At 31.9% G+C, this 12,632-nt stretch overlaps 1 protein-coding gene across 1 annotated transcript; it reads left to right on the top strand.

The window, feature by feature from the left end:
- The first annotated feature begins 3,258 nt into the window (after positions 1 to 3,258).
- SB100 (heat shock protein) lies at positions 3,259 to 6,879 on the top strand. Its single transcript, NM_001251193.2, has 7 exons — positions 3,259 to 3,386; positions 3,507 to 4,666; positions 4,764 to 4,945; positions 5,048 to 5,670; positions 5,759 to 6,038; positions 6,136 to 6,333; positions 6,426 to 6,879. Exons 2-7 carry the CDS (start codon positions 3,514 to 3,516, stop codon positions 6,723 to 6,725), a joined length of 2,736 nt encoding a protein of 911 aa, NP_001238122.2. The 5' UTR covers positions 3,259 to 3,386; positions 3,507 to 3,513; the 3' UTR covers positions 6,726 to 6,879.
- Positions 6,880 to 12,632: the final 5,753 nt, after the last annotated feature.

The following is a 12,632-nucleotide window of genomic DNA, read 5'->3' as shown; positions in this document are numbered from 1 at the left end:
CTAGTTTCTAGCGAAGTGTATCTTAGAGAGGGTTTGCTCTTTAGAATTTCACTAAATAAAGTTAAAATTAATTTGAATGTAAATACATGTAGAGTATTGACACGATCAATTTTTTTTTTTGTTAATTTAAGAAGACACATTCGAGTACAGATTCTATTTTTTATATTTTGAATGTAAAATATATCATATTTTTCATTGTACATGTTGGAAACACTCCTATTAATCTATCATCATCTTTTATTTAATACCTTAATATTTAATATGCATGACTAATAGTGGGTGTTCTAGTAGTAGAATTTGATCTCTTAAGCAAGATCTCATGTAAGTCTTTGTGGATAGAGAAAATGTGATTGAAAAGATAAAATCTCATTAAAAGTGATCAATAAGATTTTTCGACAAAAATTAATCATCAACCAAAGAAGTAAATATTTCGTATCAATAACATAATCATGAAAAAATAGTGATCATTAATTAAAAATACTTGATAGAAAAATATATTAATTAAATTTTAAAATCTTAAAAATTAATTATTTTGAGAATAAAATAGATGGATAAAACATCAAAAGAAATGAGAAGTAGATAGTATTTTTTTTCTAAAGAGAAGGAGGTAGCATATAAAAATCGTACAGTAGTAAATTTGTCACGCCAGTTCTTTAAGATGTTACCAACAAGTTTTTGTGTTTTAAAATTTAAATAATACTTTATACATAAAAATATATCAAAAGAATAGTGAGCGTTTTATTAATAATGATATAATATTTATTATATTGAGTAAGGATATATTAAAGAGATAATAATTTAATTTAAACTCAAGAAAATTATAAAAATATTTTTAAAACTACTGTAAGACATCATCTTTATTGATGTGATATATAAAAATTCAAAATATAATATCAAATTTATATTAGAAATAGCAACATGTTGATTAAATTAAAATTGGGCTTAATCTCTTTAAATAAGTTTTGGATTTGAGTCATTCAGATGAAAAAAATATTATTAAAAAATGAGACATCACTATAAGTGTAATGCGAGGTTTTGTAACAAATATTAGTCACACCACCAGGGGTGTAAATGAGTTAAACATTAAAAAATTAGGCTTAGTTTGTAAAAAAAAGGTAGTTCAAATTCATTTATTTGAACAAGCCTGATAAAAAGCTTGAACTTGACTTGTTTTTTGAAAAAATAAAGCTTAAGTTCGACTTATTTAATTAATTCATAACTTAATTATTTTTAATTTGTTGAAAAAATTTAAAATTATTTTTTAACTTTTATCAATTTAGTATTTAATATTCCCCCATCTCATGACAAGTGTTGCTTTAGTTTCTTCCACATATATTAAGAAAAACCAATAAATAGAAAATCAATAATAATTTTATAAAATTAACTTTATCATCATTAATTCAATTATAATTTATACTATTCATTGTTAATATTAATATTATAGGAGATATACATGAAATTTTTTAATTAATATTATATTAAAAATTAAAATAACATTTATTTTGAGATTTTTTTTCTTGTACGACATAAATCATGTGATACAGAGAGTCAAGCATTTCAATATTAGATGATAATCTAAAAAAAATAAGTTCTAAACATTTTGTATGATATTTGAGAATCTATATAATTTTAATTTTCTATGATATATATGAGCTTAAATGTTAAGCTTGGGGCTTGATTCATTTAAATATTCAAACTCAATCTTAAGTTTTAGTTTATTTATTTAATTAAACCAACAAACTTGATGAAATATTTAATGTATCAAACTTGAATAGTTATTTTTTTACTCCAAGTCAATGTTATGATAATCCAAATTTTTTAAATTAGGATTGATAAGTATTTAGTTTATTAAAACATATGACTTCAAATTGATATAATGCATTAAGATTTTAAAATTAAAAAAGGGTTGGGGAATTCATGGTTGGAGTATGACTTTCTTCTCGTTGTTCCCTCAATTCAGATTCTGGAATGAACAATCCAGTACACAAAATTTATATTATGGATTACCTAAACTGAAATTAATGATTAACTCTCTATGTTAGGTAATCTGTAATAGGATTCTTTTTTCTTTTACTGTTTCGGATCACCAAATCCTGAATGCTTCTATGATTCCTACTAAGCATGTGATCTGGAAGGCAAAGTCAGTTGGCCATGGAAGTGGGTTGTCACCATGGACTATACTAATGGTCGTCTATCATAGTGACTCTCGTCTCAGCTTCTGTTGTCCAAAATGAGTTGCAAAGGAATACCATCTCTTGTGGCTATGGAAGAAGGTGCAAAGGACCTCTGTTAGGGTTTGAAAATGAGGATGAACTACACAAAAGAGAGTCATAGGGTAGTTTTCATTTTTATTAAAGTTTTAAAAGTTAAAGGGGTTCCATGTAGAAAATCACGAGGTGCAGGAAGCAATGACTCAAAAAAGAACGTGATAGATAGGAAAACGAGAGTCCAACCCAACAGATAGGACAAAAGAAAAAAAAAACACTTGCCTACATAAGGCCCTTTAAGAAAAACAAAAACTGGTATACATAACCATAACCAGTAAAATGGACCATGAGGTAAGCTAGGGAAAGGGATCAAGGAAAATTGTAACACTTAACCAAATTATTTTCTTACTAACCTATTTTTTTTTTCAATTCAATTATTAAAACTACTAATTAAAATAATAGCATGCAAGCACCATTTTTTTTTGCAAAATAAAAGAGATTAGAATAAAGAGGATAATTTAATCAAGATGTCATTAGTCCAAATGATATTAAAGTTAATCTTTTTAAAATAATTCTGATGTTTCCACTTCCTTTGAACAACTTAAATAACATTTATTACGTTAAAAATCAATTTTTAAGTAAAAGTATTAGAATATAAATACTTTTTTCTAAAATTAGATTTATAAATCACAGTAAATTAATTCAAAATTATAACCTAAAATACAAACTTAATTCGTCTCTGTCCAAATTTGTAAACATTTTTTAATGTTTTCCAAATATTTCCACCATAAAAATGGAAACAAAATATGGCGTAGCTGCCAAGGGTAAGTGGGTAATGAGCGTTGGCGTTGAGATAAAAAAAAATAAAGAAAGAAAGTAATCATATTCGGTGGGGGGAAAAAGGCGAAAAGTCTAGAAAATAACGGAGAAGTCTAGGAGTTTCCCTCTGTTCACCGGGAAACGTCGAGAAGAATTCCGACACATCTTCTCCTCTATCAAATACTACGTCTTTCCTATCACACTACACATTCATTCTCATTACCAAACCAAACTCTAAGCAATTATTGTATACATTCTCTTCTCTCTCCCTTTTCTCATCACACACTAACTTGCTTTCGAGGTTTTCTTCTTCTTTCTCGAATTTTCACATACCGAACTTCTCGTCTTTCACATCTCCAGGTACGTCAAACAACGTCTCATTAGGTTTTTCACAAACACTAGACCGTGTAAACGTGTTTCGTGTTGCTTAGTGTTATTATTGTTGTTTTGCATGACTCATATATCATTGTTATCGTGCAGGTTTGAAATGAATCCTGAGAAGTTTACTCACAAGACTAATGAAGCTCTTGCGTCGGCCCACGAGCTCGCGATGAGTTCAGGCCACGCGCAATTGACTCCCATCCACTTGGCCCACGCGCTGATTTCCGATCCCAACGGCATCTTCGTGCTAGCGATAAACAGCGCGGGCGGCGGCGAGGAATCGGCACGCGCCGTGGAGCGAGTGTTGAACCAGGCTCTGAAGAAGCTACCCTGCCAGTCCCCTCCGCCGGACGAGGTGCCGGCGAGCACCAACCTCGTGAGGGCCATCAGGAGAGCACAGGCGGCGCAAAAATCACGTGGCGACACGCATTTGGCCGTTGATCAGTTGATCCTCGGAATCCTCGAAGACTCCCAAATCGGAGACCTGTTGAAGGAAGCGGGGGTTGCGGTGGCGAGGGTAAAATCGGAAGTGGATAAGCTTCGTGGGAAGGAAGGGAAGAAGGTTGAGAGCGCTTCCGGGGATACGAATTTCCAAGCTTTGAAGACTTATGGGCGTGACCTTGTTGAACAAGCGGGGAAGCTTGACCCTGTTATTGGCCGTGACGAAGAGATTAGAAGGGTTGTGAGGATTCTATCACGGAGGACTAAGAACAACCCGGTTCTCATTGGAGAACCGGGTGTGGGAAAAACTGCGGTTGTGGAAGGGTTGGCACAGAGGATAGTAAGAGGGGATGTTCCAAGCAACCTTGCTGATGTGAGGCTTATTGCGTTGGATATGGGGGCGTTGGTCGCGGGTGCCAAGTATAGAGGCGAGTTTGAGGAGCGGTTAAAGGCTGTTTTGAAGGAAGTGGAGGAGGCTGAGGGGAAGGTGATACTCTTCATTGATGAGATTCATTTGGTCCTTGGTGCTGGTAGAACTGAAGGCTCCATGGATGCTGCTAATCTATTCAAACCTATGCTTGCTCGCGGCCAGCTTAGGTGCATTGGTGCCACCACGCTTGAGGAGTACAGGAAGTATGTGGAGAAGGATGCTGCATTCGAGAGGAGGTTCCAACAGGTTTTTGTGGCGGAACCTAGTGTGGTTGATACCATTAGCATTCTTCGTGGCTTGAAAGAGAGATATGAAGGCCATCACGGTGTTAGAATTCAGGACCGTGCTTTGGTTATGGCAGCTCAATTGTCTAACCGGTATATAACTGGTATGGAATCTGTACTCTTTTGGTGTGTGTGCGTTTGTTTTGAAAGCTTGTGGTTTTGTTAGTGTGATGTGTGCTTATATTTTTTGTGATTGTTCAGGGCGTCATCTTCCTGACAAGGCAATTGATTTGGTTGACGAGGCTTGTGCAAATGTTAGGGTTCAACTTGATAGTCAGCCTGAGGAAATTGATAACCTTGAAAGGAAGAGAATGCAGCTAGAAGTGGAACTTCATGCTCTGGAGAAAGAGAAAGACAAGGCTAGCAAAGCCCGTCTTGTTGAAGTATGTATTTATTTGATTGCATTTTTGAGTTTTAGTTTAATGGTTTTTTTTTTTTTTTTTTTTGTATTTTAATGGTTCTGATTTTTGTTGTTTTTTGTGTAGGTGCGGAAAGAACTTGATGACTTGAGGGACAAGCTTCAGCCTTTGATGATGAAGTACCGAAAAGAGAAAGAGAGGGTTGATGAGATTCGAAGGCTCAAGAAGAAAAGAGAAGAGCTTCTTTTTGCTTTACAAGAGGCTGAGAGAAGATATGATCTGGCTAGAGCTGCAGACCTGCGATATGGAGCAATTCAAGAGGTGGAAACTGCAATACAACAACTTGAAGGGAGCACTGAAGAGAATCTGATGTTGACTGAAACTGTTGGACCGGAGCAAATAGCTGAGGTTGTGAGCCGCTGGACCGGTATACCAGTTACAAGGCTTGGCCAAAATGAAAAAGAAAGATTGATTGGACTTGGTGACAGATTGCACAGCAGAGTTGTAGGACAAGACCAAGCTGTTAATGCTGTTGCTGAGGCTGTGTTGAGATCTAGAGCTGGGCTAGGAAGACCTCAACAACCAACTGGTTCATTCCTATTCCTTGGTCCAACTGGTGTTGGTAAAACTGAGCTTGCAAAGGCTCTTGCTGAGCAACTATTTGATAATGAAAACCAGTTGGTGAGAATTGATATGTCCGAATACATGGAGCAGCACTCGGTTTCAAGATTGATTGGTGCACCACCAGGGTAAGTGGATTGAGATGAACTTCAGCTGATTGTCATTTATTTTGTTGGTTGGAAGAATTATATCTTACTCCTCACATTGAATTTTCAGGTATGTTGGACATGAGGAAGGTGGACAACTAACTGAAGCCGTAAGGCGAAGACCTTACAGTGTGGTGCTTTTTGATGAAGTGGAAAAGGCACATACATCTGTGTTCAATACTCTTCTTCAAGTTTTGGACGATGGGAGGTTAACTGATGGACAAGGCCGTACTGTGGACTTTAGAAACACTGTAATTATCATGACCTCAAATCTTGGAGCAGAGCACCTCCTCAGTGGACTTTCAGGAAAATGTACCATGCAAGTTGCTCGGGATCGGGTAATGCAGGAGGTATGTGCTTGAGGCTATTTATAACATATTTTGTTCCATGTGCTACTTGATGTTATTGTTTACTTATGCATATATTTTTTTAATTAATCTTCAACAGGTGAGAAGGCAATTTAGGCCAGAATTGCTGAATCGACTTGATGAAATTGTGGTATTTGACCCCCTTTCACATGACCAATTGAGGAAGGTTGCAAGGCTACAAATGAAGGATGTAGCTAGTCGTCTTGCTGAGAAAGGAATTGCCTTGGCAGTCACTGATGCAGCACTAGACTATATACTTGCCGAGAGCTATGATCCGGTAGGTATCATTATGACATCTTTGTTTAGCATAAGGTGCAATAAAAGTTTGTAGCTAGTGGTACTTAATACTTTTTCCTTTGTTACTTGCAGGTGTATGGTGCTAGACCAATAAGGAGGTGGCTTGAGAAGAAGGTGGTGACAGAGTTGTCTAGAATGCTTGTAAGAGAGGAGATTGATGAGAATTCAACGGTTTACATAGATGCTGGACCCAATGGGGGCGAGTTGGTCTACCGTGTAGAAAAGAATGGAGGGGTTGTTAATCCTACAACTGGGCAGAAGTCCGATATCTTGATTCAGATACCTAATGGACATGCACCTAAAACTGATGCTGTTCAAGCAGTCAAGAAGATGAAGATTGAGGAAATTGATGATGATGAAATGGAAGAGTGAATTTTATGATAAAATGTAATTAGTTTGATGGCGCAAGCTCCTCTTGAACTTCCTTCTTTGTCTTTTATGTGTTTTGAATGGGTGTGAGTGAAAATTGAAGAAGTCCCTTGTAACACCTGCTTTTTGTCTGATCAATAAATTTTCTTTCTGTAAATAGATTGATTACAGCTGAGGTGGAGAGCTTTTTTATAGTTTTTCTGTGCAGCGGCTGCTCTGTGATAATTTAGTTGCCTGTCATATTTACTTGGCGAAGCCGTAAAATGAAATCTGTGGTATTGGTATTGTTATTTTTTAGACAAATTCCACTGTTAAAGTTCGTTGTTATGAGATTTAACACTTAAACTTGTTGCTTGGAGTTTTCTTTACAGCGTAGTTCATATTTGGATTTGTTATTGGTATTGTTATTTTTGGATGTAGTTCATTCCTCTTCTCCTATATGGCAGTTGTATCTCAAAATGTACCAGTTTATTTTAGCAATTGTAAAGAATCTATATGTAACAACCTTAGGCAACTTCAGACGGAGATGATCAATGTTAAAAATTATAACTATAGAACCAAAATGAGATTTTTAAATTATATGAACTAAAAGAGAAAGTTGTTGCAAACCTAAGAAATATTAAAATGACCCCTAACCTCGATAGAAATTTAAAATTTAACCCAAATTTTGTCAAAGGAATTGAGACAGCTTTCACGAAGAGTTTGGATGGGAAAATTAAACAAGGTAAAGGATTTCAAATTCTCTCACCAAAAGAAAGGAAATTAAAATTCCTCCGTCTGAAGCCCGCCAAAAATAACATGTTCTCTTCTTTTACCACTATTCAAATGGATCACAAAGGTGAATTAAAGTTTAAACACCCTTCTATGTATGTGATTGATTCCCTAGTGGATTAAATGCTTACATGTATCTTCATAGGAAAACAACAATTGATTGTGGCCCATTGATTTGGAGTGCTTACCCTACTACTACTGCTTTAGACCCGAGTGCAGGCTCTAACACTAATAGAGAAAAATATGAGCCTGTGAGTCTATCCATCATTATTTCAATGATATTTAAAACCTTGAATTTTCTGTAAATAGCACTAGATTTTAACTTGACTTATCTGTGGCTATGTGCTGATGGTGGAGAAAGTAAGAACAATAATAAAGAAGAAAGGAAGGTTTGAGTTTAATAGTCTTATTTGCAAGTTTATTATTAAAGGAGATGATGATGAATTTTTATGTGATCCTCCTCCAAACCCCTGTCTTAGTTATCTTTGCAAACGCTTTGAAGTTTCATCAGTTTTGTATGATTATAACCCCACTCCCCTCCAATTTTTTTCTTCTATTCCACTGTCTTCCCTTTATAACATCCAAACATATGCCAGTCAACAAAAGACCATAAGGACACCATTAAGTTACCAATTCATTTTGGTTTTAATTTCTTTTTTGCTTATTATTCATTTGGGGTGTTTTGTTAAACTACAGGGGGGAGAAGGCACGTTGGAAAACTGTCAAGTATTACAGGTAAGGTTCCTCATCCTCTCTTCATCTCTCTGTTTCCCGTTTGAGGCTGAACCTTGCCCGTGGCTGAGGGAGTCTTGTAATATGTTTTATTGCATAGTGTGCTTACAACATGCCTTTTTCTTTATAAAAAAAATATGTTGATACATTTTTTTTATAATTTAAACATATTTCCACTGATCCTTATCCTGTTATATTACCAAGATGCCAATAAACTTGATATAAGCATTTCTTTTTTAGTTTTTACACTAGTACTATAGTACGTAAATAATCATCCACATTTTTGTGTTATAGATTTTCCTTTTACCAAAGAGGTAGTTTTTCTGTTATAAAATAACCACTTTTTAGTGTTGTGCCAAAGTATTCTTTTAACATATTTCTTGACATTAAACTAATCAGGGACTTTACCAGAGCCCATGTAAATATGGTGAAACAGGCTTGTTAATATAGCTATCAAACAGTTATGGTGAAGTTGGATTAGTGATGATGACATATATTCAGCTGGTTCTAAAAAAGTGACACCTTTGCTCTATTAGATACAAGCATTTAGATTACTCAAATTTGATATTTCTTTCTGTTTCTTCCATTACACTATGATTTTCAAACTATATAGTTTCTAATGACGAGTCGTCCCACAAGGGTTGCATTAATTTTATTATGTTTTTATATAATCTCCCTCTTCCAATTGATTTGTTCACGTAACTGAGTTTAGTTTTGCTACTACAATTTAGTCCCCCATTCCACCATTAACACATGGGTTTTTTCTTCTTAAATTTTTTTCCCCATTTTCTCATCAAAATACATGATAATATTTGAAATAAGAGAAAGTCATGTAATTCTAAAACTCGAAAAAGTAGCCATAAGTGACCAAAATTTCACAAAACCTTTTCCTATTGAGTCAAAGAATTATAGTTATTTATCTTTCTTGTTGTAACTTATATTATTTTATTTCTTCTGTGTGAGATATTGTGAACAAGGAATAAAGAGGAATTGCATTCTTACAAAGCAAGAAAAAAGTTGATTATTTTAAAATTGTTTAATTATGTTGTTTGTTTTGGATCCTTTAATTTATAAAATAATTCGTGAATTATTGAGTATTATAAGTTAAGTAACATCAATGTTGATGATATATGATTTTAGGTCTTGATATGGATTGAAGTATTTTGTTCTCTTACGATCAATGAAATATATCAATATTTGAGTTTTGTATGAGATAATTGTTCTTAAATTATGTAATTGTTTAATTTTAATATGTTTTTGTAAAATTATTACAAGACTAGGTAATTGAATTTTTTTTAACAAGAACAAGGAATTACATATCATTCATTTTTAATTTTACAGTATTATTTAGTCCAAGGATTTTTTTGTGTTACTACAAGAATATTGTGTAAGATTCAAAATTGTTTAGTATTATAATTATTTTGATTATTTAATTATTAAATATTAAAAATTGATTATTAAATATTGTATAGTATTAAATTTATTTTGAATATTTAACTATTTAAAAAATGATTCATATTTATTTTCATTCAATATTGAAATTTTAATTTTTAAATAAATATTTAAAAATGAAATTTGAATTTCATTGAAATTGAATTACTTTATCCAAATAAGAAAATTAAAATACAAGAAATTGAATTGTCTCATTCAAACAAAATATTTACAAAATAAAAGGAATTCAAATCAAGACAATCAAAATATTTTGTATTTGAAATTCTTAGAAATTTTTCATCTAAACACATGGTTAGCTTTTTGACTCACTAGTAGATGATGAGGGGTTTGGATTCTCAAAATTTTCTTCGAATTACAGAATTAGAGGAGGTCTCAGAAGCATCCATTTTCGAGTGGCGGTGTAAGCTTAGATGGTGATTGTATTGACAGAAGATTCAAAGATTCATTTATTAAAAAACAAAGCTTTTTCACTACTAGAAAGAATGGCTTTAATATTGCAATGTTAACAACAATTTTTCAAAAAAAAAAATCTAATATTAACAAAAACGCGGTGATATATTTCTAAATAACTTGATTTTATTAACATCGGTTTTTTCAAAAAATTGATGTTAACGAAGTCATGCTAATATTAGTTTTTGGGAGAATTGATGTTAACAAAATCATGTTAACATTGATTTTTCAAAAAATCGATGTTGACCCTAATTATAAATTAAACCCAAATGTTGTCATTCGCATGAATCGATGTTGTCAACTAACCACAACATCGGTTTTTCTAAAAATTGATATTACATATTTTACATTTTTTATTTGTTATTTCTTACTACACCACATCAATTTTTTAGAAAATCGATATTGGTAAGAAGAAAACATCAGTTTTTATAAAAATTGATATTAGTTTATACATATTTTTTTTTTATTTTCTTATTTCTAATAATATGACATCGATTTTTTAAAAAATTGATGTTGTGTAATTAATTTAATATTGGTTTTCAAAAATCAATGTTAACGTTGATATTTTTAACGTTGGTAATTTCAACATCAATTAATAATTCATGTTAAAAATCTTTACTAACCGATGTTAAAAGTATTTTTCTAGTAGTGTTTATTTGCTTTTTCCCCCTTCTTTTTATCCTCTTCCAAGAAATAAGGTCACTGTCCACCATGATTGAGGCATAGTCAGGCAAGACGATTTTCATGAATAAGTGGAGAGTCTAATTGGCATTAGATGGAAAAGAAAATCCTTAGTAACGAGGAAAAGAAAAAAAAAACTTTGAAAAGAAAAAAAAAACTTTGATTTTTAATTTATGATAGCTAAAAATTGTCAAATTTTTTTAGTGGTTTTACACCATCAGTTATAGTTTTGTAGCATTGTTAAAAAAATATGAATGTAATGATGTTAAGTGATTTTAGACTATGAAGTTTAAAATAATTAAAAAATTATAAATATAAAGACCAAATTAAGATATTCTAAACTATAAAGAATAAAAAAAATTGTTGCAATTAAATATAACCAAAAGGTAATTAAACCTATTTCTAACAACTTACGCTAGAGAAGAAAAAAAACTTATAAAAATTGAAGTACTAATTAAAGAGTAAATAAGAAAAAATTATCATTTTTATTAAAAAAAATTAAAAAGTCATCCTGAATTTCAAGATGTTAGTCTCGTCCACATATTATGATGAAGATTTTGAGGATTATTTGTTGGACTTGATCTTTTCAAATTGGCATCAATCTTAGTGTGAGTCAAGTCAACAGTTAGAACAAGTCTTTGTTAGCATCGTAAGAAAGCCGAAGCCGGAGATGTCAGGCGCATAATGTTCAACCATAGCTTATTGCGTTGAGGATCGTATTTGACATTAAATTGAAGTTTATATAGTTGTCCTTTTCCACTTAGTGTCAACTTTTCCGGCGATGCTGGCCATGTTAAATTAGGAAAATATGGTAGTGATGATGAAAGAAGGAAAACAACACCATATGCCTGCGTTATAGAGAAAAATTAAATCTTATTATGACCTTATATACAATAATAAGAAAAAGTCTATGTTCCAACTCGATCATATGTCCTTATTACATATAAAGTCTTGAGATCGCTTAAAGTACTTTCTTAACATATCTGATCTGACTTTCAAAACTAGACTTTTAGAACGTAGCATTATCTCACACACAGAGGCTAATCAAATTCCTATACTAATCAAATTATTTTTAATATAATTATTACATTATTAATATAGACCTATAATATCTATAATATGTGTTAAATTTCTGGTTGATAAAAACTTCACCAACAAAGGCTAATCCAATGTCAGACTTAATAGATTTTGTTTTGTAGAATAATAATTCTGGATTCATATATAAGAAAAAAATAATCTTATATGTTGAATTTAAATATAAATAAATTTGACTCATTTTATTTTATTTAATGCAATTATTTCTAAAACATTTTTCAATTTCTTTTAATTCTATTTTTATCGACTCTTTTTTATTTATGATATCAAATTTCAATGAAATCCATTTTACAAATAACCTTACTATTAAATGATGTAAATTAAATTTTTTAATTAATATAAAATTATATGTATATGTATATGATTAATTATTTATGAGTTTAGAGGAAATGCGTGCCGATATCAAATGTAAAACTATTAGTTGGGAAAAAAAAGTCAAATTAGGAATAGATGCATTGTGTTATGTGTATTTGTGTTGAATTGTTGGTTGATTTAATTAATAACACAAAATTTGATTCCCTTTAGCAATTAGCAATATAATAAAAACAGGGCTATAAATGTCAGTAAATATTGATAAGGATTAATTATAAAAGTGTACGTGCTGTAATTTAAAAAACAAATCGTATTTATGTATTAATTCTCCTTTGTACAATAGTGTGTTTTTCCTTTATGATACGAATTCTTATTATGATATTCAAAATATGTTAGCCTTTATTGAACTGATCATGA

The sequence above is a fragment of the Glycine max genome, chromosome 5, assembly GCF_000004515.6.
Source record: "Glycine max cultivar Williams 82 chromosome 5, Glycine_max_v4.0, whole genome shotgun sequence".
In the NCBI taxonomy this organism is placed as follows: Eukaryota; Viridiplantae; Streptophyta; class Magnoliopsida; order Fabales; family Fabaceae; genus Glycine; species Glycine max.
The sequence above is the reverse complement of the archived record's forward strand: the minus strand, read 5'-3'. Positions and strand labels throughout refer to the sequence as shown.